We start from the raw sequence: 26,297 nt of genomic DNA on the forward strand, positions 1-26,297 counted from the left end.
GGGTTTTGGATAGGTTAAGTGAATGGGCTAGGGTCTGGCAGATGGAATACAATGTTGACAAATGTGAGGTTATCCATTTTGGTAGGAATAACAGCAAACAGGATTATTATTTAAACAATAAAATATTAAAGCATGCCGCTGTGCAGAGAGACTTGGGTGTGCTAGTGCATGAGTCACAGAGGTTGGTTTACAGGTGCAACAGGTGATTAAGAAGGCAGATGGAATTTTGTCCTTCATTGCTAGAGGGATGGAGTTTAAGACTAGGGAGGTTATGTTGCAATTGTATAAGGTGTTAGTGAGGCGACACCTGGAGTATTGTGTTCAGTTTTGGTCTCCTTACTTGAGAAAGGACGTACTGGCACTGGAGGGTGTGCAGAGGAGATTCACTAGGTTAATCCCAGAGCTGAAGGGGTTGGATTATGAGGAGAGGTTGAGTAGACTGGGACTGTACTCGTTGGAATTTAGAAGGATGAGGGGGGATCTTATAGAAACATTTAAAATTATGAAGGGAATAGATAGAATAGATGCGGGCAGGTTGTTTCCACTGGCAGGTGAAAGCAGAACTAGGGGACATAGCCTCAAAATAAGGGGAAGTAGATTTGGGACTGAGTTTAGGAGGAACTTCTTCACCCAAAGGGTTGTGAATCTATGGAATTCCTTGCCCAGTGAAGCAGTTGAGGCTCCTTCATTACATGTTTTTAGGTAAAGATAGATAGTTTTTTGAAGAATAAAGGGATTAAGGGTTATGGTGTTCGGGCCGGAAAGTGGAGCTGAGTCCACAAAAGATCAGCCATGATCTCATTGAATGGCGGAGCAGGATCGAGGGGCCAGATGGCCTACTCCTGCTCCTAGTTCTTATGTTCTAAATGCCGGTATATGTTATTAGGAAGGTGGTAATAGAGGACTTAATGTGTGATATGAATAAGCAGATTTGTGAAAGGATTTGATGGATGTTAGAGGATGTAATTGGCACCGAAAATTTGAGGGTAATATATCAATGTGAATCAAGGATTGGTTAATGGACAGAAAACAGAATAAATGGGTATTTTTCCGATTTGCAGTTTGGAACGAGCTGTGCACTGGTGGGCGGGCAAGAACATGGCTGGTGGAGTATAATATGGTGAAGTGTGAACTGGCCACCTCTGAAGAGGAATAGAAAAGCAGAATTGTTGTTTTGAATGGTGAGAAAGAAATGGGGAGTGGTACTTGGAGGGATCTGGGTGTTAGTGCACACATCATATGCAGATACAGCAAACAATTAAGAAAGTGAATGGTCTGACTGCCTTTATTGCAAAGTGATTGAAGTATACGAGTGAAGAAGCCTTACTGGAGTTGAATAGGGCCTTGTGAGGCACATCTCAAGTACTGTGTACAGTTTGGTCTCCTTACCTAAGGAAGGACATAGTTGTCCCCAGCGTGACTACAACAAAGATTCACTAGATTAATTTGGGGGGACATTGAGCAGGCGAGGCAGATATGCCTCAAGTTTAAAAGAATGAGAGGTGATCTCATTGATAGCTACAAAATTCTTGAGGGACTTGATCTACTTGAGTAGATGTATGGTCACAATCTCAGAAAAATGTAGGACTCCAATTAGGAGACCTTTCCACTCGGGGTCGTAGAACTTTGGAATTCTCTACCTCAGAGGCTTGTGAGCGTATTCAAGACGAGATGGATAGATTTTTGGATACTATAAAGGAATTGAAGGATACGGGAATAGTGCAGGAAGTTAGAATATCAACCATGTTGATATCGAGTGGCAGAGCAGACTTGAAAGGCCATACGGCCTATTCATAGGTCTGTAGAATCCCTGCAATGCAGAAGACAGCCATTCGGCCCGATCGGGTCTGCACCGACGCTCCGAAAGAGCACTCTACCGATCTTTAAAAAAACAAAGCAGCCCACCCTGGCAGCGTGGGACCCGCACCTTCAAGTTTTTTGCGCTATGTTCCTGACAATACGGTGGAGAAAACCGCCTTTTGATTCCAGTGGCTTCTACACTGCTTTTCCTGCCCGCTGCCACACTCGTTTGCAGGGGGGGATGGCAAAATTCCACCCTGTAACTTTAACCAAGTGGAAAGAAATGCTTCAGTCGGCTTCATATAGAATAGTAATGAGGGAAGCTTCAAACGAATGACCATTTTCTGAGACTTTGCGGTGTGCACATTCTCCAGTGGTACAGACTCCACGGACTACCTGGGTCACGCACCTGGAACTTCTGTATGATTACGGGTCAGTTTTGATCCCGTTTTACTGCCACGATTGTGTGAATCCTCTCACTTTTCTATCCTCCTTCAATCTGTTTAGGAGCAACGGGCATCGAAGACCGTTTGCAGGACGGGGTCCCCGAAACGATAGCAAATCTGCGAAAAGCTGCTTTACAGATATGGGTTCTCACCGGCGATAAGCAGGAGACAGCAATCAATATCGCTCACTCCTGCAAACTCCTCGGGCGAGACGAGGAGATCCTTACCTTGAATGCAGAATCTCAGGTGAGCACGATTCTAGTGAGCAGAGCCTGAAATGGATTTTCCGGCGGGTTTATAACCTCAAGAGCACCATCTCATCAAACCAAAATCTGAAAAGCTGTGCCGGAAAATGAAAGCTAATGTCTCCTCTGTTTATTATGAATGCACCAGTTTGGCAGTGTTGCAATTTTTTTTTTTAAAAGAATCATCTGCATTGTGAGCGATGGCAGCTTTTCACTGTCATGGGTGAAAAATCTTAACGGGCGAGAGAAATTGCAAACCTGCCTGATTCCCTACGACCCGTTCATTTTTATTTGCAACCCCCAAAATTCACGGGATGTGTGTATTGGAAAGGTTGTCAGGTGAAGGTTGCCTGGATGTGGGGAAGGTTTTCTGACATCAGTTAAGTAGTGATTTGCGTTTGGTAACGATTGAAGTGTAAAATTCAGATTTCTTTTCAGCGAAAGGAAAGGCTTGTCCTCGGAAGCATCACTTGGATCAGTATGTGGTGGGATTACATAAAAGTCATGCAGAACTGGTAGTTTAGTAAATAAATTTGCAAGATTTTCGATTTGTGGTCTTGAAGTGCTGCAGATGTTAAGATGTGCGCACCCTCCTTCTTCCAGGGCAGGTCCTCAGCGTCTAGGATGAAATGTCCCGAAAGGCAAGCTGTTAGGTGAATTCTCTCTCTGTATCTGAACAGGCGCCGGAATGTGGCAACTAGGGGAATTTCACAGTAACTGCATTGCAGTGTTAATGTATGCCAACTTGTGACACTAATAAAAATTATTATTATGATTATTATTACTTGCTTCCAGTCCGGGGAGGTGGGTTCTGTGGTGACTGCTATTGGGGTTGTCCATTAGGGCCTTGACATTCCAAGTCCCGAAATTCATTTGCGTGGGGTGGGCAGGTTAGGATGGGGGTGGAAGATGCCTGTGCGTGGATTCTTTTAACGTGGGGTCCCTGGTCCCGGCGGAGCGAGGTCTTGGCACAGTTACAGGGAAATCCGAGACGACTGGAGACCAGGCTTTGCTGTCGGACAGGGCCTAACACACACTCATCATCGTCCGCTCACCTGCCTGTCAGTGAGATCACATTTAAAGGGTGACATGAGGGGTGGCGCAGTGGTTGGCATTGCTGGCTCATGCCGTCGAGATCCCGGGCCTGGGTCACTGTCTCTGTGGAGTTTGTACATTCTCCCCGTATCAGTGTGGGTCTCTCACTCTCACTCTCTCTCTCTCTCTCTCTCTCTCTCTCCCCCACCCCCACCACCCCACAACCCAATGGTGTGCAGGATAGGTGGATTGGCCACACTAAATTGCCCCTTAAATGGAAACAATGAATTGAGTACTCTAAATTTATTTTAAAAAGAGGTGACATCATTTTCATTTGCCCTCATCCCCCCGCTGCTGCCCCCCTCGCCCCGCTGCTGCCCCCCTCGCCCCGCTGCTGCCCCCCATACCCCCCGCTGCTGCCCCCCATACCCCCCGCTGCTGCCCCCCATACCCCCCGCTGCTGCCCCCATACCCCCCGCTGCTGCCCCCCATACCCCCCGCTGCTGCCCCCCATGCCCCGCTGCTGCCCCCCCTCGCCCCGCTGCTGCCCCCCATACCCCCCGCTGCTGCCCACAATACTCCCCGCTGCTGCCCCCCATACCCCCCGCTGCTGCCCCCCATACCCCCCGCTGCTGCCCCCCATGCCCCGCTGCTGCCCCCCTCACCCCGCAGCTGCCCCCCTCGCCCCGCTGCTGCCCCCTCGCCCCGCTGCTGCCCCCCATACCCCCCGCTGCTGCCCCCCCTCGCCCCGCTGCTGCCCCCCTCGCCCCGCTGCTGCCCCCCCTCGCCCCGCTGCTGCCCCCCCTCGCCCCGCTGCTGCCCCCCCTCGCCCCGCTGCTGCCCCCCCTCGCCCCGCTGCTGCCCCCCTCGCCCCGCTGCTGCCCCCCCTCGCCCCGCTGCTGCCCCCTGCCCCTCACCCCGCTGCTGCCCCCTGCCCCTCACCCCGCTGCTGCCCCTCGCCCCGCTGCTGCCCCCCTCGCTCCGCAGCTGCCCCCTCACCCTGCTGCTGCCCCCTCGCCTCGCTGTTGCCCCCCTCGCCCAGCTGCTGCTCCCTCCCCCAGCTGCTGCCCCCTCGCCCCGCTGCTGCCCCCTCCCCCAGCTGCTGCCCCCCTCGCCCCGCTGCTGCCCCCCTCGCCCCGCTGCTGCCCCCCTCGCCCCGCTGCTGCCCCCCTCGCCCCGCTGCTGCCCCCCTCGCCCCGCTGCTGCCCCCCTCGCCCCGCTGCTGCCCCCCTCGCCCCGCTGCTGCCCCCCTCGCCCCGCTGCTGCCCCCCTCGCCCCGCTGCTGCCCCCCCTCGCCCCGCTGCTGCCCCCCTCGCCCCGCTGCTGCCCCCCTCGCCCCGCTGCTGCCCCCCTCGCCCCGCTGCTTTCCCCCTCGCCCCGCTGCTGCCCCCCTCGCCCCGCTGCTGCCCCCCTCGCCCCGCTGCTGCACCCCTCGCCCCGCTGCTGCCCCCCCTCGCCCCGCTGCTGCCCCCCTCGCCCCGCTGCTGCCCCCCTCGCCCCGCTGCTGCCCCCCTCGCCCCGCTGCTGCCCCCTCGCCCCGCTGCTGCCCCCCTCGCCCCGCTGCTTCCCCCCTCGCCCCGCTGCTTCCCCCCTCGCCCCGCTGCTTCCCCCCTCGCCCCGCTGCTGCCCCCCTCGCCCCGCTGCTGCCCCCCTCGCCCCGCTGCTGCCCCCTCGCCCCGCTGCTGCCCCCCCTTGCCCCGCTGCTGCCCCCCTCGCCCCGCTGCTGCCCCCTCGCCCATCTGCTGCCCCCCCTTGCCCCGCTGCTGCCACCTCACCCCGCTGCTGCCCCCCTCGCCTCGCTGTTGCCCCCCTCGCCCGGCTGCTGCTCCCTCCCCCAGCTGCTGCCCCCCCTCGCCCCGCTGCTGCCCCCTCCCCCAGCTGCTGCCCCTCGCCCCGCTGCTGCCCCCCTCGCCCCGCTGCTGCCCCCCATACCCCCGCTGCTGCCCCCCTCGCCCCGCTGCTGCCCCCCATACCCCCCGCTGCTGCCCCCCATACCCCCCGCTGCTGCCCCCCATACCCCCCGCTGCTGCCCCCCTCGCCCCGCTGCTGCCCCCCTCGCCCCGCTGCTGCCCCCCCCCTCGCCCCGCTGCTGCCCCCCTCGCCCCGCTGCTGCCCCCCTCGCCCCGCTGCTGCCCCCCTCGCCCCGCTGCTGCCCCCCTCGCCCCGCTGCTGCCCCCCTCGCCCCGCTGCTGCCCCCCCTCGCCCCGCTGCTGCCCCCCTCGCCCCGCTGCTGCCCCCCTCGCCCAGCTGCTGCCCCCCTCGCCCAGCTGCTGCCCCCCTCGCCCCGCTGCTGCCCCCCTCCCCCCGCTGCTGCCCCCCCTCCCCCTGTTGCTGCCCCCCCCTCCCCCTGTTGCTGCCCCCGCTCCCCCAGCTGCTGCCCCTAGTCCCGCTGCTGCCCCCCATACCCCCCGCTGCTGCCCCCTCGCCCCGCTGCTGCCCCCCTCCCCCCGCTGCTGCCCCCTCCCCCCGCTGCTCCCCCTCGCCCCGCTGCTGCCCCCTCCCCCGCTGCTGCCCCCCCTCGCCCCGCTGCTGCCCCCCCTCGCCCCGCTGCTGCCCCCCTGCCCCGCTGCTGCCCCCCTCGCCCCCGCTGCTGCCCCCCTTCGGCCCCGCTGCTGCTGCGCCCCCTCGCCCCGCTGCTGCCCCCCCCTCGCCCCGCTGCTGCCCCCGCCCCCTCGCCCCGCTGCTGCCCCTGCCCCTCGCCCCGCTGCTGCCCCCCTCGCCCCGCTGCTGCCCCCCTCGCCCGCTGCTGCCCCCCTCGCCCCGCTGCTGCCCCCTGCCTCACCCGCTGCTGCCCCCTCGCCCCGCTGCTGCCCCCCTCGCCCCGCTGCTGCCCCCCTCGCCCCGCTGCCCCCCCTCGCCCGCAGCTGCCCCCTCACCCCGCTGCTGCCCCCTCGCCTCGCTGTTGCCCCCCTCGCCTCGCTGTTGCCCCCCTCGCCCGCTGCTGCCCCCTCGCCCCGCTGCTGCCCCTTGCCCCGCTGCTGCCCCCCTCGCCCGCTGCTGCCCCCCCCCAGCTGCTGCCCCCCTCGCCCCGCTGCTGCCCCCTTGCCCCGCTGCTGCCCCCTCGCCCCGCTGCTGCCCCCGTCGCCCCGCTGCTGCCCCCCTCGCCCCGCTGCTGCCCCCTCGCCCCGCTGCAGCCATCTCGCCCCGCTGCTGCCCCCCTTGCCCCGCTGCTGCCCCCCTCGCCCCGCTGCAGCCATCTCGCCCCGCTGCAGCCATCTCGCCCCGCTGCTGCCCCCCTTGCCCCGCTGCTGCCCGCCTCGCCCCGCTGCTGCCCCCCCTAGTCCCGCTGCTGCCCCCCTCGCCCCGCTGCAGCCATCTCGCCCCGCTGCAGCCATCTCGCCCCGCTGCTGCCCCCTCGCCCCGCTGCTGCCCCCTCCCCCCGCTGCTGCCCCCCCTCGCCCCGCTGCTGCCCCCCTCGCCCCGCTGCTGCCCCCTCGCCCGCTGCTGCCCCTGCCCCTCACCCCGCTGCTGCCCCCTCGCCCCGCTGCAGCCATCGCGCCCCGCTGCTGCCCCCCTCGCCCCGCTGCTGCCCCTGCCCCCCTTGCCCCGCTGCTGCCCCCCTCGCCCCGCTGCTCCCCCCTTGCCCCGCTGCTGCCCCCCTCACCCCGCTGCTGCCCCCCTCCCCCCGCTGCTGCCCCCCTCGCCCCGCTGCTGCCCCCCTCGCCCCGCTGCTGCCCCCCTCGCCCCGCTGCTGCCCCCTCGCCCCGCTGCTGCCCCCTCGCCCCGCTGCTGCCCCCCTCCCCTGATGCTGCCCCCCCCTCCCCCCGCTGCTGCCCCCCCTCGCCCCGCTGCTGCCCCCCTCGCCCCGCTGCTGCCCCCCTTCGCCTCGCTGCTGCCCCCCTCGCCCCGCTGCTGCCCCCCTCGCCCTCGCTGCTGCCCCCCTCGCCCTCGCTGCTGCCCCCCCTCGCCCTTGCTGCTGCCCCCCCTCGCCCTCGCTGCTGCCCCCCTCGCCCCGCTGCTGCCCCCCTTGTCCCGCTGCTGCCCCCCTTGCCCCGCAGCTGCCCCCCTCGGCCCGCTGCTGCCCCCTCGCCCCGCTGCTGCCCCGCACAAGTATACGTTACAGCAATTAATAGCTTTAATCTGATGCAAGACGCCAACTCCCATTGATCCGATTTGCAAACATTGATAGCGCAAGAGTGAATAATCAAGGCTGGACTGTAAATTGCTGCAGATGGATTCTGTCTTTGCAGGATCCTAACTAACAGCATTTTTTAAGACTTGCAGAATTTGACAGTCAATAAATAAATGTGTTGAGTGTTCCTCTGTGGGGCTGTCACTGATCTATAAACCACTGTGAAATCACATATGGAAGACTTTGTCCAATTTTGAATTTTTTTGTTCTTTCACATTGGCATATATATCAAAACAATTACTGACAAAAATGTCAGATGTTAGGAATTCAAAAGCGGGCAAGATAAATTATTATTGTTGGCCTGGAGTCAGGGAACTATAAAGTGCAGTGAAGGTACCCAAAATCTGTTCTCGTTGAAAAGAATAAAGTGGGTCATGCATACCTTTTAAAATTATGTTTAAAAAGGCGTTCGTAGACGGATGTTGAAAAGATCTGCGCTAAATCAGGCGATGATAGCTATTGCTTACAATTTGAATACAAGGTATTCTCCAGTCTGAATATGACAGGTAGAGTTGGTAAACTATGGAATAGACTGTTCCCCTGCTCAGAAAGTTGGCCAATAAGCATTGAAAACCAAATACAATAAGATCTTTGAGCACACGGGGCCTGTAGGGTAAATGTGAGCTGTGTTCTTCCTGTATATAGACCCTAAAGAATCAAAGATTTGTTTGTTTAAGGGGATGAGTAGATTTTTCTTGATTGTATCAACTTGTGTCAAACATTTATGTAGACAAAGTCAAAGATGCAAGACGATACTTTGAGAGCAGTATCAAAGTATTCAAGAACTCTTAATAGGCCGAGGTTTTCTTGAATACTTTGATACTGCTCTCAAAGAATCGTATTGCATCTTTGACTTTGTCTACATATATGTTTCTGGAACCTAACTCTTCATTCACCTGAGGAAGGAGCAGTGCTCCGAAAGCTAGTGATTCGAAACAAAGCTGTTGGACTTTAACCTGGTGTTGTAAGACTTCTTACTGAACTCAAAATAGTCCAGGCGATGGAACTTAATGCAGAAGCTGATGTTGGGCGCAAAGTATCACTATCATTATTGACATTATATTTGACCTGTGCCTCATCACACTGCAATGTTTCTATGCCTTGTTTTTTGTTCGGCAGGAGGCCTGTGCTGCTTTGCTGGAGCAGTGCTTGAACTACATTGATTCAAAGAGTCCTCCAAACACACGTTTCAGTCTTGCAGAAAATCCCTCGGTTGACTTTATCCCTTCAAACGGGACTTCAGGGACCTCGCCAACTCTGCGGCCCAACTTCAGCTTGGTCGTCGATGGGAAGACTCTGAGCTTTGCGTTGGAAAAGATGCTAGAGGACAAGTTTCTTGCATTAGCACAAAGGTGCCGGTCAGTGTTGTGCTGCCGTTCCACGCCGTTGCAAAAAAGTATGGTGGTCAAGCTGGTCCGGGATAAGCTAAAGGTCATGACCTTGGCAATTGGCAAGTATATATTTCTTTCCCCCACCATAGCCGCATGCTATTACATGTTAACTCAGCGCACAACTTCTCCAAACTTTGGCAACAATACATTAAGATACTAAAACACCAACAGAATAAGCCTATTTCCAATAAGCACAGACAAGGAAGATGAGTAGGAAGAAACTGAAAATGCTGGAAATACTTCTGCCTCCATCTGAGAAAGTTAACCTTTCAGGTCAATGCATCCCCAGCCTACAGGTTCTGCATCTTAACTCTGTTTACCTGTCATGGTTCCATACCTCCGTGTGCCTTAATACCTCTGCCGATCAAAAATCTTCTCAATCTCCATTTTGGCATTTTCAGCTGACCCTCAATCTCAGTGTTTGTTTGCAGGGAGGGGGTTGCAGATTTCCAATAGCTGTTGTGTGACAAAACTTCTGACGTCACCCCTAAACGGCATGGCTTTCCCGTTTAGTTTTCGCTCTGGACACTCCCACCAGAGGAATTTTTTTCTGTTATTTGTTCACGGGATGTGAGTGCCGTTAGCTAGGCCAGCGTTTATTGCCCATCCCTAATTGCCCTTGAGAAGGTGGGGGGGGTGCTGTCTCTCTGTCTGTCATCCCTCTGTCTCTCTTGGTAAAACCTTCAATCGTCTTAAATGCCCTATTGGAAACTTCTTAATCTTCCAGACTCAGTGGAATGCAAGGCTCCTCCTTGTAATTTAAAGTAAAGGTAAAGTAGGCATAGTCCCAGATGACCATAGGCTGCTTTCCCCTTTGAGGGGGAGAGCTGACTGATGGTGATTTAACATGAGGATCACCACACCTTAGGCAACGGAACAAGGTTGAGAAGGCGGGGGGCCCTCATGAATAGCCTCAGCCGGCAGGGGAATTGAACCCACGTTGCTGTCTTCGCTCTGCATCACAAACTAGCTGTCTAGCCAACTGAGCTAAACTGCAACCCCACGCCCCCCTGTAATTTAACACTTCCTTTTATCCCCAGCATCATCCTGGTATGGTGATTAGTAAGATCATCCTGTACCAGAAAGGATGTTCAGTAGCATTTCTACCACACAGCCTTTGAACTGCAATGAAATTCTCAATGGAAACCGTCACTCGTTTTTCATGAATCACAGAAATAGAGGGATACGGACCGAGTGAGGGCGGAATGTTTTGTTTTTAGTTGGGGCATCATGATCGGCACAGGCTTGGCGGGCCGAAGGGCCTGTTCCTTTGCTGTACTGTTCTTTATTCTATTCCTGACCTTCGCAGACTATCAATCCTCTCCTGGGCTCCTTTCATCCTGCTGCATAGCCAACAGGTTGTGGGGCAACATTTGATTGGCCGGCTTCCCCAGTAACAGTGGCCAATCGAAACATTTCCTGGAAAACATCCCGATTGGCTGCGACTTTGACTACTTTATTGGAAGGTTGCCAGAACATCCAGATCGCCACCTGACTTGATGTAGGGAGCCATGCCTGGATCCAGGGTGCTGATCATGGACTCCATAGAATGTTTGGTATTTTCTGCAGGTAGTTAGTGCCTGAAATTTAGAAACACTTTGAAGAGAGTGACAAACCAACCTGTTGTCTCACCTCTCTGACACAAAGTGTTCATAATGGCCCAGAATTTGCTGCCAAAATAATTGATTTGAAAGAAATAGCAGAAATTCTCCAATGCTTTGCTGCATCACATAGCCTAACCCCGTACATTACCCAATAGCTGCAAGGACTTCAGAACTATTGGGCCAACGTCCAGCCCTTGCAAACTCCACTCGAGATTTAAGTTGTGATCGGGCCGATTATCTCTGTAAAGCGCCAAGTTAAGCGGTATATTTTTCTTTTTAACAATCTGCTGAAGTGCAAATCACCTCCATAGTATCGGGCCTCAATCTGCTGCACTTCACTATCTGTTGGTTCCAACTCCCGGTTCTCTCTCAACTTGCATTCATGAGCACAATAGCTGAGGTGAGGTGAAAGTGACTGCCCTTAACATCACAACAGCTTTTGACTCAGTGTGACGTCAAGAAGCCCTGCAAAAACTGGAGTCAGTGGGAATCGTGGGGGGTGGGAATCTCCTCTGGTTGGGGGATAACCAAACACAAAGGGACATGGTTGTGGTTGTTGGAGCTTAATCATCTCAGTCCCAGATCATGACGATGAGTTTGTCAGGGTGGTGTCTTCAGCCCAATCACTGATATTCAGCACCATTCGCAATACCTCAGATACTGAGGCATCTTATCCAAATGCAGCAAGAGTTGGGTAACATTCAGCTTGGGCTAGGGTAATAAGTGGAAAGTAACACTGCCTGGCATTTGTGTGGTGTCAATGACCCTCTCCAGCAGGAGAGAATCTTACCATCTCTCCTTGACGGTCAATGGTATTACCATTGCTGAGTCCCCCCACTATCAACAACCATTGATCAGAAACTGAACTGGACTAGCCATATAAATACTGTGGCTACAAAAGCAGGTCAGAGGCTGGGAACTCTGAAGAAAGTAACTCGCCCTTCTGACTTCCCAAAACCCACAAGTCAGGAGTGTGATGGGATACTCTCCACTGGCCTAGGTGAGTGCAGCTCCAACAACTCGAGAAGCTGGAGATCCGGGACAAAGCAGCCCACTTGATGAACATTCAACACTTTCAACGTGCACTCCCTTCCATTACTGATGCATAGTGGCAGCTGTGTGTACCATCTACAAGATGTACTGCAATAATTCACCAAGTCTCCTCCAACAACACCTTCCAAACCCACAGCTCCTACCTTCTAGAAGGACGTGGGCAGCAGACACATAGGAATGCCACCACCTGCAAATTCCCCTCCGAGCCACACACCACCCTATCTCAGAAATATCTCGCAGTTCCTTCATTCTTGCTGGGTCAAAATCCTGAAACTCCCTCCCCTAGCAGCACTGCTGATGTATCTACACCACATGGACTGCAGTGGTTCAAGGAGGAGGCTCACCACCACTTTCTCGTGGGCAATTAGGGATGGGCAACGGATGTTGGCCTTCCCAGTGACGCCCACATCCCATGAAAGAATTTTTTAAAATGTGGCTGTTTAGCTGAAAGTTGGAAAGCAAACACATGGTCACGTTATGTTTTTCATTAACTGTAGGAGATGGGGCTAATGACGTGAGCATGATCCAGGTTGCTGATGTTGGAGTGGGAATCTCTGGCCAGGAAGGGATGCAGGTAATTATTACACTTTCTGTAAATCTGCCTCTGACATACTCAAATAGAACAAAAAACAGTACAGCACAGGAACAGGCCCTCCAAGCTTGACCATGATGTCTGTCTAAACTAAAACCTTCTACGCTCCGGGGTCCATATCCCTCTATTCCCATCCTATTCTTTCGGCAAGATGCCTTTTCACAATTGTGCCTGATTCACTACCTTCTCCGGCAGCGGGCTCCAGGTACTAACCACCCTCTGTGTAAAAAAAACAAAAAATTGCCTCACACATCTGCTCTAAATTTTGCTCCTTGCACATTAAACCTATGTTCCTTGTAATTGACACCCTGGGGAAAAAGCGTCTGACTGTCCACTCTGTCCATGCCACTCATAATTTTGTAAACTTCTATCAGGCCACCCCTCTAGCTCCGTTCGTGTTTATCCAACCTCTCCTCATAGCTAATACTCTCCAGACCAGGCAGCATCCTGGCAAACCTCTTCTCCAAAGCCTCCATATCCTTCTGGTAGTGTGGTGACCAGAATTGTACACGATATTCCAAATGTGCTGTAACTTTAAGATTCTGTACAGCTGCAGCATGACTTGCCAATTTTTATACTCAATTCCCTGACCCATGAAGGCAAGCATGCCGTATGCCTTCTTGATGATCCGATGGGTTTTGTTTTGGTGGAGGACTGTTTTTTGTTTAATAAACAATTTTAATGAGGTACCTTTGGCATTACAAACAGCAACAGTATAAAAACAGTGTGCAAAGAACAATAAACATAGTGCAATCACCGACTCCCATCCCGCCAAGACCCGCCTAATTGATCCCCTATTCTACACTAAGGCGAACTTAGTCTTATCTAGGCCGAGAAAGCTAGCCATGTCAGTTAGCCAGGTCTCCGACTTCGGGGCCTTTGAGTCCCTCCAAGCTAGCAGTATCCGTCTCAAGGCTACCAGGGAAGCAAAGGCCAGAACATCTGCCTCTTCTGGATTCCCTGTTATTCCGACACCCCAAAAATCGCCACCCCTGGACTCATTGCTACCATTGTTTTCAAAACTCTGGACATGATGGCCGCAAACCCCTGCCAATGTCCCGTACGTTTTGGACACGCCCAGAACACGTGGACATGGTTCGCTGGTCCTCCCGCACATTTTACACACCTGTCCTCCACCCCAAAGAATCTACTCATTCGGGCCACTGTCATGTGAGCCCAGTGGACCACCTTGAATTGGATCAAGCTGAGCCTGGCGCAAGTCGCGGTTGCGTTGACCCTGCTCAACGCGTCCGCCCATAAGCCATCCTCCCTCCATCTCACCACCTAGCTCCTCCTCCCATTTACGCTTCAGCTCCTCGGTCTGTGTCTCCTCTGCCCTCATGAGTTCTTTGTAGATGTCCGAGACGCTCCCCTCTCCCACCCATCCCCTAGACATTACCTTACCCTGAATCCCCCCTTAGTGGCAGGTGTGGGAAGGATGATACCTGCCTGCGCAGAAAGTCCCACACCTGTAAATATCTAAATTCGTTCCCTCTTGCCAACCCAAACTTCTCCTCCAGCGCCCTCAAGCTAGGGAATCTCCCCACTACAAACAGGAACCCAATCCTCTCAATTCCCGCCTTCGCCATACTCTGAACCCCCCCATCCAAGCTCCCCGGGTTAAACCGGTGAATGTCATTGGTAGAGGACTGTTAATTTGTGCAGTGGCGAGGGGGCATTTTAAAGGTACCCATCAGTCCTGGTATAAATCTCCTATTTTATTCAATGCATGTTTGTTTTCTTTCCCCCTGCTCCTGCACGCACTTTGCTGGGATACTGTCCCAGAACCACTGGCAGCACTCGCTCCTTTGCCCAAGTCACACCTTGCAATTATATAACAGCTTTAACATGGTAAAGCAGCCCGAGCCACTTCACAGGAGTGTTATCAGGCAAAATGTGACGTTGAGCCGCATGAACTATTAGGACAGGTGACTAAAAGCTTTAGCAAAGGGGTGGATTTTACAGGTGGGGATAGAGACCGAGAGGGTTAAAAAAGGTATTAAAGAGCTAAGGGCCAAGGCAGTTGAAGGCACGGCTAACAGTGTGTGAGCCTTGAGAGTGAACATCATTATGCTATTTAGCAAAGGGGCACATCATGACCAAGTCAACTCTCCTACACACACTACAACCTCCACAGCTGGTGGCCAAGCTCCCGCGTGGACCACGGGCAGTGAAATCCATTGTAATGCGCTTTCTGAAACCCTGGCTCAGGTCAAGTTATTCCACACGGGACCACATCTGGATGTTTTTGGTCTGTGTAGCTCAAGGCCACACCGGGCGCTGCATTTACCAACCCATTCTTTCATCATCGGGGCAGCTGCAGAGCTAACCTCGACCAACAGTTTCGACCCAACTGGTCTCTGCTTTTTACAATAACGCGATCTTCGTTTCAGAACTTTACTCACTGAAAAGATCTCGCCTGGTAGAAATAATTAAAGTAAATTGTATACAGCTCTGCATTCTTCATACATCTACCCATTGACAGTTTAATTAACATGTCAGAATATAAATATGATTTCATTAAGTGGAGGAGGTCAGACGGCATACCGCGATATTTTCACGCTGATTACAGTGTCAGTGCGTTGGTCATTTTGTAACCAGAGAGGGAACTTCATTTGCCTGGTGTCCAGTTTCTTTTGACACGAGCAGCTTTTTATTTAAAAGAAAATATGTTTAAGTTTGCACCCGGGCAACCTTTTACAAGCAGGCCTGGATTTAAAGGGTTAGTGTTTGAGATGTGGCCTGATAGAGGTTTACACGATTATGAGGGGCATGGATAGAGTGGATGGGTAGACACTCTTTCCAAAGGTGGAGGGGTCAGTCACCAGGGGGCAGAGGTTTAAGGTTTGTGGGGCAAAGTTTAGAGGAGACGTGCGAGGCAGGTCTTTTACGCAGAGGGTGGTGAGTGCCTGGAATGCGTTGCCAGGGGAGGTTGTGGAAGCAGATACATTAACGGCGTTCAAAAGGCATCTTGGCAAACGCATGGATAGGATGGGTATAGAGGGATACGGCACAAGGAAGTGCTGAGGGTTTTAGCAAAGGTTGGTATCGTGACCCGTACAGCTTGGAGGACTGAAGGACCTGTGCTGTATTGTTCTTTGTTGCCACCCCAAACAGACAGGAGTCTCCTTAAGACTGAGTTTTGAACAGCTTGGGCAGCAGTGATTAAGGGGCAAACGAACGGTTTTACAGAGTGTTACTGTGTGTGAGGGCTGAGCAGTCCTGCCTGCCAGGTACCTGCCTCAGAATCGGCTCCCTCACCTTTTAATAGCACCTCAGCTTTACGCCACTGGACGTCCTATTTTACTACTCGCCCCAGTCACCAGCACTAATTCTGCTGGCTGGCTCGCAGTGCGTATGAAGGTGAAATGAATGAAAATGAAAATCGCTTATTGTCACGAGTAGGCTTCAATGAAGTTACTGTGAAAAGCCCCTAGTCGCCACATTCCGGCGCCTATCCGGGGAGGCTGGTACGGGAATCGAACCGTGCTGCTGGCCTGCTTGGTCTGCTTTAAAAGCCAGCGATTTAGCCTTGTGAGCTAAACCAGCCCCAGGTGGAGCACGGTTACAGGAATTAAGTGGCAATATTGTCCTCAAATACTTGAAGGCAAAACTAAATCAGGGCTATGGGGAGGTGTGGTCAAAAAACTTGGGAGTGGGACTAAATGGATTGCTTTTCAAAAGAGCCAGCCCAGAATTGATGGCCAAGTAACCACCCCTGTACTATTCTACATCCACTTCTATGGGTAATCCGTTCCAATTCTGTGACCATTCGGAGCTTCTCGGGCTTATTCTTTCATAACCAGGGCCAGTGTTCCCATCCCTGTACCCTTCGAGTCCCCAAAGGATTTGTCCATGCTTTTCATCATCTACATATTGTCTCTTAGTGACATGCATTCCTCTGTACCAACCAGGTTAGCTTCCACGTTTAAGTTGCGAACACTCAGCTGAATTGGATTGGATTTGTTTATTGTCACGTGTACCGAGGTACAGTGAAAAGTATTGTTCTGCGTGCAGTTCAGACAGATCATTCCATACATTAAAAGAAAATGCATCGAGCAAACATAAAACACACAATGTAAATTTGTAGACACAGGCATCAGGTGAAGCATACAGGAGTGTAGTACCACTCAGTAGAGAAGATGTGTGAAGAGATCAGCTCAGTCCATAAGAGGGTCTTTCAGGAGTCTGGTAATAGAAACTGTTTTTGAGTCTGTTCATGCGTATTCTCAGACTTTTGAATCTCCTGCCCGATGGAAGAAGTTGGAAGAGTGAGTAAGCCGGGTGGGAGTGTTCTTTGATTATGCTGCCCGCTTTCCCCAGGCAGCAGGAGGTGTAGACAGTCAATGGATGGGAGGCGGGTTCCTGTGATGGACTGGGCTGTATTCACGACTCTTTGTACTTTCTTCCGGTCTTTGGCCGAGCAGTGCTATACCAGGCTGTGATGCAGCCAGATAGGATGCTTTCTGTGGTACGTAGGTAAAAATTGGTAAGAGTCAACGTGGACATGCCGAATTTCCTTAGTTTCCTGAGGGAGAATAGGCGCTGTTGTGCTTTCTTGGTCGTAGCTGTATCTCCCCATCGCCTCCTTCAGCCCCTCCACTGCCGCTATAGACTGCGTATCTGACCATCCAGTTATGGATGAACTGCAGTTGAATGAAATTCGACATTGGGGTGACAGAGGCCGTCAACTTTAGCCTTCCCTTCGCACTCGGTCCTCCTGTCACCCAGTCCATCCCCCTCCCCAGCCACTGACTCGGGTTGAACCAGATTATTTTCAGCCCAAGTATTCTATTCAACCCAAGCGGAGCTTCAGCTTATCCATCACAAATACTATCGCTGTCCCATCTCTCGGTGAAGCTATCATCAGTGCTTTTGCTACCACTTGGCCCAACTACTTCAAAATCCTCATGGCCAGTCCCCCTCCTCCATAAACATCATCTCATCCAAACTCCTGCCATCCCATCGTATCCTACAGAAGTCCTGCTCACCCATCATCCCTATCCTCAATTAACTACATTGGCTCCCAAACCCTAAACACATAAAATGCCCCTTTTTTGTTTAAATTCAGTCATGGCCTCACCCTTCCCTATTTCTATAGTGTACTACAACCCTCTCTCTATTTCTTTTTGACTTGGGCATTCACGCTTTCCTCTACTCCCCACCTGAAGCACCCAGAGCCCTCCATTTTGGAATTCCTTACTTACATAATTCCTCGTTCGATGATTTCAAAGGGAAGTTAGATGGGCACTGAATGGAAATGAGGTGGCAGGGCTGCGGGGATAGAGCAGCAAGGGGGAGGGAGGATGGGGCTGGATTTCTCCACGCAGAGAGCTGGCATAGATTCGATGGGCCGAATGACCACCTTCAGTGCCAAATTGACACTAAACACGCCATCTTTCCGTGGTGCTTTAGAGAACTCATTACAGTCCACTCTTCCTAATCGCCCCTTCCTTGACACAGTGTCGTTTTTTGTTACTAATCTGTGAAGCACCTTGGGTCATTGGGTTATGTGCAAAGTTTGGCTGTTGTTTCTGGTTCAATATTAATCATTTTACTATGGCTTAGTAAATGAAGATCTGGTGGTATGCGGGACCCACATGTAATTGTTTATTTTCAATTTTTCTTTCCAGGCAGTGATGGCGAGTGACTTTGCCATTGCACGGTTTCGACACTTACAAAGACTCTTACTGGTTCATGGTCACTGGTGTTACTCCAGGCTTGCCAACATGGTGCTCTATTTTTTCTATAAAAATGCAGTAAGTTGTTTTCTATCGCCTTCCTTTAAGCATAATACTCACCCTGTCAGTCTGAAACCAGCTAATAATAATCTTTATTGTCACAAGTAGGCTTCCCTTAACACTGCAATGAAGTTACTGTGAAAATCCCCTCATCGCCACCTTCCGGCTCCTGTTTGGGTGCACTGAGGGAGAATTCAGAATGTCCAACTCACCTAACCAGCACGTCTTTCGGGACTTGTGGGAGGAAACCGGAGCACCCGGAGGAAACCCACGCAGACACGGGGAGAACGTGCAGACTCGGCACAGACATTGACCCCAGGCGGGAATCAAATCCGGGTCCCTGGCGCTGTGAACCAACAGTGCTAACCACTGTGCTACCGTGCCGCCCATAATAAGCTGATGCTACATTGGCATGACGGCGATAAAATGCTCCAAAATGTTGCTTAAGGACCCACATTGTGCCCCCTGAGTGTCAACGTCATCAGCAATATTTTAGCTTTAAGCAGATTCCTATAAGTCGGCTGGCCACATGCATGAACACAAACATCTGATGAGGTATATCAGCAGGTCCGAGATACCACCAGACAGGTGAGACTGTGAGGCAGGTTAGAAAAATAGATCCAATTTGCACATATTTCATTGAATGGGATACCCTGAACTTTAATAATAACAATCTTTATTAGTGTCACAAGTAGACTTACATTAACACTGCAATGAAGTTACAGATACTCGCTCGCTTACATGTTTCATCAGCCAACCTGGGTGTAAAACGTCTGCAGCAGTAATAAAAACCCATATAGACCTGTCCAGCAAGAATATAACTGTATTCACGAGGGAAATACCAGACGGTATTAGAAATGCACAGCTGATTGACTAGCATTAGCTCAAGGTGAACTGATTTTAGCCAAAACCTTTTACCAGTAAAATTTCTAATCTGTGCATCTTCTATTTTTATCTTGGATTTCCAGTATTGCCGCTCTATCCTGTGTCCGCAAAGAGTTGATGATTAGGGCAGCATGTTGGCGCAGTGGGTAGCACTGCAGCTCACGGCGCCGAGGTCACAGGTTCTATCCCAGCTCTGGGTCACTGTCCGTGTGGAGTTTGCACATTCTCCCCGTGTGTGCGTGGGTTTCGCCCCTACAACCCAAAGAAGTTCAGGGTCGGTGGATTGGCCATGTTAAATTGCCTCTGAATTGGGAAAAAATGACTTGGGTACTCTAAATTTATATTTAAAAAAAAGAGTTGATGATTTGTCCTTCAAGCTACTAATGAAAAATACTGAAATATCTGAGACAGTGAGACTAATAAGTCCCAGCCGTGTCTCCTGCAGTTTTCTGTATCTTTTTAGCAGCATGTGCAAGCCACTCTCCGACTGTTTTCGTTTTCATCCTGACCTGGTGCCAAACCCATATTCCTAACCTTGCTGTTGAATCTGGAATCTGTACATTGCATTTTGGAGTGGCTCATCCAAGTTTCTTTCCACCAGCTACGTGGCAACATGTTCCATGAATCAACAATCTCGATGTGAAGCAAGTGCTCCTCGAGTTGCCTTTCAGCTTGTGTTTTCTTTAACATTGGTGAGACTGCATCTCGAATATTGTGTGGCAACTTTGGTCTCCTTATTAAAGGAAGGGCATAAATGCGTTGGAGGAGGTTTACTAGATTAATACCTGGAGTGAGCTGGGTTGTCGAACCATAGAATCCCTACAGTGCAGAAGGAGGTCATTCAGCCCATCAGGTCTGGACCGATCCTCTGACCCAGGCCAACTCCCCTGCCCCAACCCCACAACCCCACCTAACCTGCACATCCCTGGACACTTAAGGGGCAATTTATCATGGTCAATCTGCCTAGCCTGCTAATCTTCGGACAGTTGAGAGGAAACTGGAGCAGCCGGAGGAAACCCACGCAGACAGGGAGAGAATGTGCAGACTCCACGCAAGCAGTCACCTAAGGCTGGAATTGAACCCGGGTTCCAGATGCTGTGAGGCAGCAATGCTAACTACAGTGCCAATGTGCCACTCCTGCAGTTTACAGACCAGTAAGGGGTTACTTGATTCACGTATATAAAATCCAGAACCGGCTTGACAAAGTGGACATTGAAAGGGTATTTTCTCTTGTGGGTGTGTCCAAGGAAGCACTGTTTTAAAATTAAGGGTCACATTTTTAGGGAAGAAATGAGGAATAATTTTTAGTGAATCCCTATAGTGCAGATGAAGGCCATTCAACCCATCAAATCTGCACCAACCCTCTGAAAGAGTACCCTACCTAGGCCAAATCCCGCACCCTATCCCGGCAACCCCAGCTCGGGGCAATTTATCATGGCCAATCCACCTAACCTGCACATCTTTGGACTGTGGGAGGAAACTGGATCATCCGGAGGAAACCCACGCACACACGGGAAGAACGTGAAAACTTCACACAGGCAGTGACCCGAGGTCTGAATCGAACCTGGGTCTCTGGCGCTGTGAGGCAGCAGTGCTAACCACTGTGCAAATTTGGAACACAAAGGTTCATCCGGACTCGCAACCTTTGCTATTTTCTCTCCTTACAAATGCTGCCAGACCTGCTGAGATTTTCCAGCATTTTTCTCTTTTGGTCACTGAATATTGTTAATTTGGCAAGTGAATCAAGGTTATCGGGGGTCGATGGGAACGTAGCACATAGTGGAGCAGGCTCAAGGGGCATAATATCCTATGTCCATTGTTATTTTGCATGTTGGTATGTGATTCTGCCCCGTCTCCGTGTCCACCTCACTGGTCCAGTGCATGACGTTTTTGATTGTGGGAAAACTAGGATCTTTTGTTCAAGAATTCATTCGGGTGCAATTATATTGTTTGTTTTATGTATGGGAAGCAGCACCATAGCCAAGCAACATACACATGGGAATAGAAAAGACCATTTAGGCCCTTAAGCCTCTTCCAGCATTCTTGGCAGATCTGTCTTCAGTGGCAGCTGTCCTTCAATTCTAGGATGACTTCAACTCAAGGTCACAGATTTTCTGCCCTGCCTGAACAGACCGACTCTCGGTCCACAGATCTTTGGGCACATGGGGCAGGATGTCCTACGAGCTAGTGCGATGGGCAGGGCGGTATTTTCTTCCCTCTCTTTCCTTCTCTGCCGCCGCTGTGTCTCAACACCAAGACTTTGGGACTCAATGCATGACACACCTCGATGAACAAGCTGTCGCCATTTTGAATGAGCAGCCATTAATGTAAATGTTGCTGTTCATCAAGGAGAGCTTTGGAATGTCCTTGAAACATTTTCTTTCTCCTGACACAGAACGTTGCCCACTTGAGAGTTGAGAGAAGAGGACCCAATGGGGCAGGTGGTTTTTGGCCATTGGGCAATATGTCCAAAGAACAATGCAGCACAGGAACAGGCCTCTGGACCCTTCAGGCCTGTCCCGGTTATAATACTACCCTTGGCCAAAACCTAGTGCCGCATGCCTCTATACCCATCCTAGCCATGTATTTGTCAAGATGTTTTTTGACGTTTTACAGACACAATGGGCTGAATGGCCTCGCATGCTGAACCAGTTCTGGGATTGAACTGCTGTTTGCGGAAGAGAGCTCCAAATTTCACCCGCCTTTCTGCAGATTAAATTAATTTCCAATTTAACTCCGTTTAGACTATGCCCAATAGCCTTAGACTCCCCAACCTGGGGGAATGGTTCCACTGAATCCACCCCCTCTCTTCCCCTTTACTATCTTGAAAACCTCAATTAAGTCATCTGTAATTTTCCAAATTGCAGGTAATGCAAAGCTTGTTTCTGTAACTGCTTCTTGTGACTTGACCCTTGGAGTCTATCATTCTGATAAATCGACACTGCATTCCTTCTTAGACCTACAAGAGGCAGGGTGCCCAGAACATAAGAAATAGGTGCAGGAGTAAACCACTCGGCCCATTGAGCCTGCTCCACCATTCACTAAGATCATGGCTGAAGTGGACTGAACTCCAAGGCGGGATTCTCTGACCCCCGCCGGGTCGGAGAATGAAATGACAATCGCTTATTGTCACGTGTAGGCTTCAATGAAGTTACTGTGAAAAGCCCCTAGTCGCCACATTCCGGTGCCTGTCTGGGGAGGCTGGTACGGGAATCGAACCGTGCTGCTGGTCTGCTTTAAAAGCCAGCGATTTAGCCTGGTGAGCTAAACCAGCCCGGTGAGCTAAACCAGCCCGGGGGGCGGCGCGAATCCTGCCCCGACGCCGGCTGCCGTATTCTCCTGCCCTGTTTTTTGGGCGGGGGTGGAATTCACGCCACGCCGGTCGGAGGCCGTTGGCAGCGACCTCCCCGGCGATGCTCTGGGCCCCGAAGGACCGAGCAGCCGTCCATTTTTGGCCAGTTCCGCTGGCCTGGGTTACGCATGGTCCCACACGGCAGGACTTGGCGGGTAGGTCGGCGGGGGCAGTCCTCTGGGGGGTGGCACGGGGAGGGGCCCCCACGGTGGCCTGCCACGATTGAGGCCCACCGATCTGCGGGCGGGTCTGTTCCATAGGACACTTCCTCCTTCCGTGCCAGCCCCTGTAGGGCTCCGCCATGGCCGGCGCGGAGAAGAGAACCCCCTGCGCTTGCGGCTAAATACGGCGCCCGGTCTGCCCATGCGCGGGATCACGCCGACCGTTCCGCGCATGCGCAAGATCACGACGGCCGTTCCGGCAATGCACAAGCTCGCGCATTTGTTTCGCCGCCAGCAGGAGTGGCGCCAACCCCTCCGGAGTCCACCCAGCCCCCGAGACAGTTGAGAATTCCTCACCTTGGGGGCCCGTTGACGCCAGAGCCGTTGGCGCCGGTTTTCCCGCCAGCGTGGGGTCTTAGTCCCCGGGAGGGAGAATCCCGCTGCACATTCCTGTCACCACCACACACCCCCAACCCTTGTATCAAACTCCTTTTGGAATATACTCAATAGCCCAACCTTACTGCTCCCTGGGGAAGAGAATTCCAAAGACTAACAACCCTCAGAGAAAAGAAAATCCTCCTCATCTCCATCTTAAATGAGAGACCGCTTATTTTAAAACTTTGATTGAATTGCTGTTTGCGGAAGAGAGCCCCTAGTTCTAGATTCCTCTTGAGAGGAAACATCCTCTCAGCATCTACCCTGTCAAGCCCCCTCAGAAATGTTTTTGTTTCAAACAGTTCACCTCTCATTCTTCTAAACCCCAATGAGTACAGGCTCAACAAAACCTCATAATGCAACCCCTTCACCCCAGGAATCATTTCTGCCAATGAAAGTATATTCGTTTGCCAAACCAAAAATGACTTAGTATCCCAACGGTCAGAACTTTCCTGATTCGCTTACACTGTGTTAGCATTTTACTATTAAATGCAGCAAGCACAAATCACAAGCTTTGTTTTTTTTCTTATTTTCAGATGTTTGTTGCCCTTCTTTTCTGGTATCAATTCTTCTGTGGATTCTCAGGATCAGCGATGATAGACCAGTGGTATCTTATCTTCTTTAACCTCCTGTTTTCATCGATCCCTCAACTCATCACTGGAATATTTGATAAAGATGTTTCAGCAGAAACGTTGGTGGCCTTACCTCAACTTTACAAAGGTGGACAACAATCTGAGGTAATGGGCCTTTGAGGAGCAAACTGCTCAATATTTACGTGGAGGAATGCGGCACACCCTTTTTTTAAAAGATATTTTATCCAAGGCATTTTCATATGAACAAACAAAAGCAGAACAACCGAACAACATAACAAAACAACCACTCCCTCCCTGCGTCTCTAATACCACCCCTTTCTAACATCCCGCCTTCCCCATTTTAACCCCCGTACCTCCATTCTCTCTTCCCCCCCCCCACCCCCCCCTCCGCGCTGACCTCCCAACCCTCCTTTAAAAAATCAACTAATGGCTTCCACTTCCGGGTGAGCCCATCCACTGACCCCCTCAAGACGAACTTGACCTTCTCCAGCCGCAGGAATTCCACCGGGTCGTTCACCCACCCCCTCCCCCCGCTTTGGGCGGCTCCGAGTCCTGCCACCCGAGCAAAATCCGTCTCCGGGCTATCGGAGGCAAAGGCCAAACCATCAGCCTCTCTCAGTCACTGGACAACTGACCTTCCAACACCCTGAATAACGCCAACTCTGGACTACCTCCATCCCCAACACCTCGGGCGGAGCCCCTCCCAGAACCCCTTCAACCTTGGGCATCCCCAGAACATATGGATGTGATTCGGGGGCCCTCCCTGCACACTGCCCACACCTATGCTCCACCCCCTCAAAGAACCTACTCATCAGCACACCCTTGACCACAATATTTGTGTCAGTATAATATCGGCAGACCAATCACAGGCAATTCTTCTGCAGTCCGGATATAGTTTCAAATGATAGATGCTTCTCAGCATTGAAGTTTTCCAGATTCTGTCAAGCAGAGTGTTCAGGTAGTTTCAGATTTAATGTTTGGAATGGAGCGAGTTTTATACGGTGCTCACTGCAGTCAGTCCCTGATTTGTGATGAGTTACCTGCTTTTCAGCCAGGACCTCAGGAGGTGTCAATGACTCCGAGTGAGGCAGTGCCAACCAGACTTTCAGCTACAGATCGCACAGTAGTAATTGTTCTTGAGGAGTGTACATCTGTTGTCTGCTCGTGTGAGTGTGCTGCTGATCCTTGGAGCCGCATTCTACTGAAGGATCATTTGCCAGTGAAATTGTTCTAATCGAATGGCAGCACAGGTTTGTGGGGCTGAATGGCCCACTCTTGTTTCTGTCTTTCAAAGAAAAGGTGACGTTGTTTCTTCAGGTTGACGTCCTAGTAGCCTTGGAACGACCTGTGGTTGGATTCTCCCAAAATGGGGCTATGTCCCTGTGCCGGCTTACAAACGCTGGCGTTTCACTCCCAAGTTTCCAATAAAAAAGATCAGTTGATTCACTCACCTGCAGGGGGCTAGCAGGGGCCCCAAGTGATTCACGCAGCTTTAGCTGCGGATAAGGGCCCCCCCATTTCCAGTCTGGCGTCCGCGCATGCGCACGACTGCGGCCTCCAGCGGCCGGACCGATCGTCATGGCGGACTCGGACCGTCGAGGCAGCTTCGAAATGTAGGCCCCCCACCTCCCGATCGCCCGCGCGGCCAAAGATCCGACTGGCCTGACCTCTCCCCCGGCCACACACACAGCCCCTCCCCCCCGGCGTTCCTGATTTCCTCTCTTCTCCCCCCCACCCCCACGCGAGAATCCCGACCGAACATAGCATGTTAGTTCCACGCCATCGGGAACTCGGCCGGTCAGGAGCAGAGGATCGCTGGCCGGGCCTATGGCAACGGCCCCCCCAGCCGTGCCTATGGCAACGGCCCCCCCAGCCGTGCTGAGTACTCCGCACACGAGCTGATTTCTGGGTCCCGGAGAATCGCCGGACCGGTGCCCGGCCCGATTTCGGCGCCACATTGGATTCTCCGCCCCCACGCCAAATGAGCTTTCGGGGTGGGGCTGCGGAGAATCCAGCCCCCGGTGCAATGAAGTTTTCAATCGACTAATTAGTGATTTATGTTTTTAAGGAATGCCATGTTCTGTATTGGAGTACGGTTTGAGTGATTTTATTTCTCATAATTTTGTTGAATACAGTCGAGCTACTGTGCTTAGCTGTCAATTTAGAGTTTGTCCACATTCTTGTCATCCCAACACTGGCCCTCGAGGACAGACAATAAAACCTGCAAGATCTTTTGACCTGATGATGCTCTGAATCCCCTCCCACCGTCTACTAGGTCAGCGCCAAAATAAATTGTACACCAGTTCATATGGTCTGGGCACCTTCCTAGGCTCACATTAAACTCTTATTCATCCTGTTACTTTTGGGGGAGATGGTGGCGTCGTGGTAATGTCATTGAACAAGTAATCCAGAGGCCCAGGGATGTGGATGGAAATCCCCTCCATGGCAGCTGGTGAAATTTTAATTGAATTAATGAATCCATACAATCCCTAGAGTGCAGAAGAAGGCAATTCGGCCCATCCAATCTGCACTGACCCTGAAATAGAGCGCACTGTCTAGGCTCACAGCCCTACCCCATCCCGCAACCCCACCTAACCTGCACATCTTACCGAGCAGCACGGTAGCACAAGTAGCTAGCACTGTGGCTTCACAGCACTAGAGTCCCAGGTTCGATTCCCCGCTGGGTCACTGTCTGTGCGGAGTCTGCATGTTCTCCCCGTGTCTGCGAGGGTTTCCTCTGGCTGCTCCGGTTTCCTCCCACACTCCAGAGACATGCAGGTTAGGTGGGTTGGCCATGCTAAATTGCCCTTAGTGTCCAAAAAAAAAAGATTA

The 26,297-nt window shown here is 52.4% G+C and overlaps 1 protein-coding gene across 1 annotated transcript in view; it reads left to right on the forward strand.

Annotated features, from left to right (window-relative positions):
• The window catches only part of atp10a (ATPase phospholipid transporting 10A), a 308,521-nt gene that overhangs the window by 258,181 nt on the left and 24,043 nt on the right, over window positions 1–26,297 (forward strand). Inside the window, exons 16-20 of the mRNA XM_038817916.1 lie at window positions 2,308–2,492; window positions 8,778–9,108; window positions 12,204–12,280; window positions 17,932–18,057; window positions 23,409–23,609. Coding sequence (XP_038673844.1) covers window positions 2,308–2,492; window positions 8,778–9,108; window positions 12,204–12,280; window positions 17,932–18,057; window positions 23,409–23,609 — 920 coding nt within the window. The remainder of the gene's footprint in view (window positions 1–2,307; window positions 2,493–8,777; window positions 9,109–12,203; window positions 12,281–17,931; window positions 18,058–23,408; window positions 23,610–26,297) is intronic.

This window comes from Scyliorhinus canicula, chromosome 14 (genome assembly GCF_902713615.1).
Source record: "Scyliorhinus canicula chromosome 14, sScyCan1.1, whole genome shotgun sequence".
NCBI classification, from domain to species: Eukaryota; Metazoa; Chordata; class Chondrichthyes; order Carcharhiniformes; family Scyliorhinidae; genus Scyliorhinus; species Scyliorhinus canicula.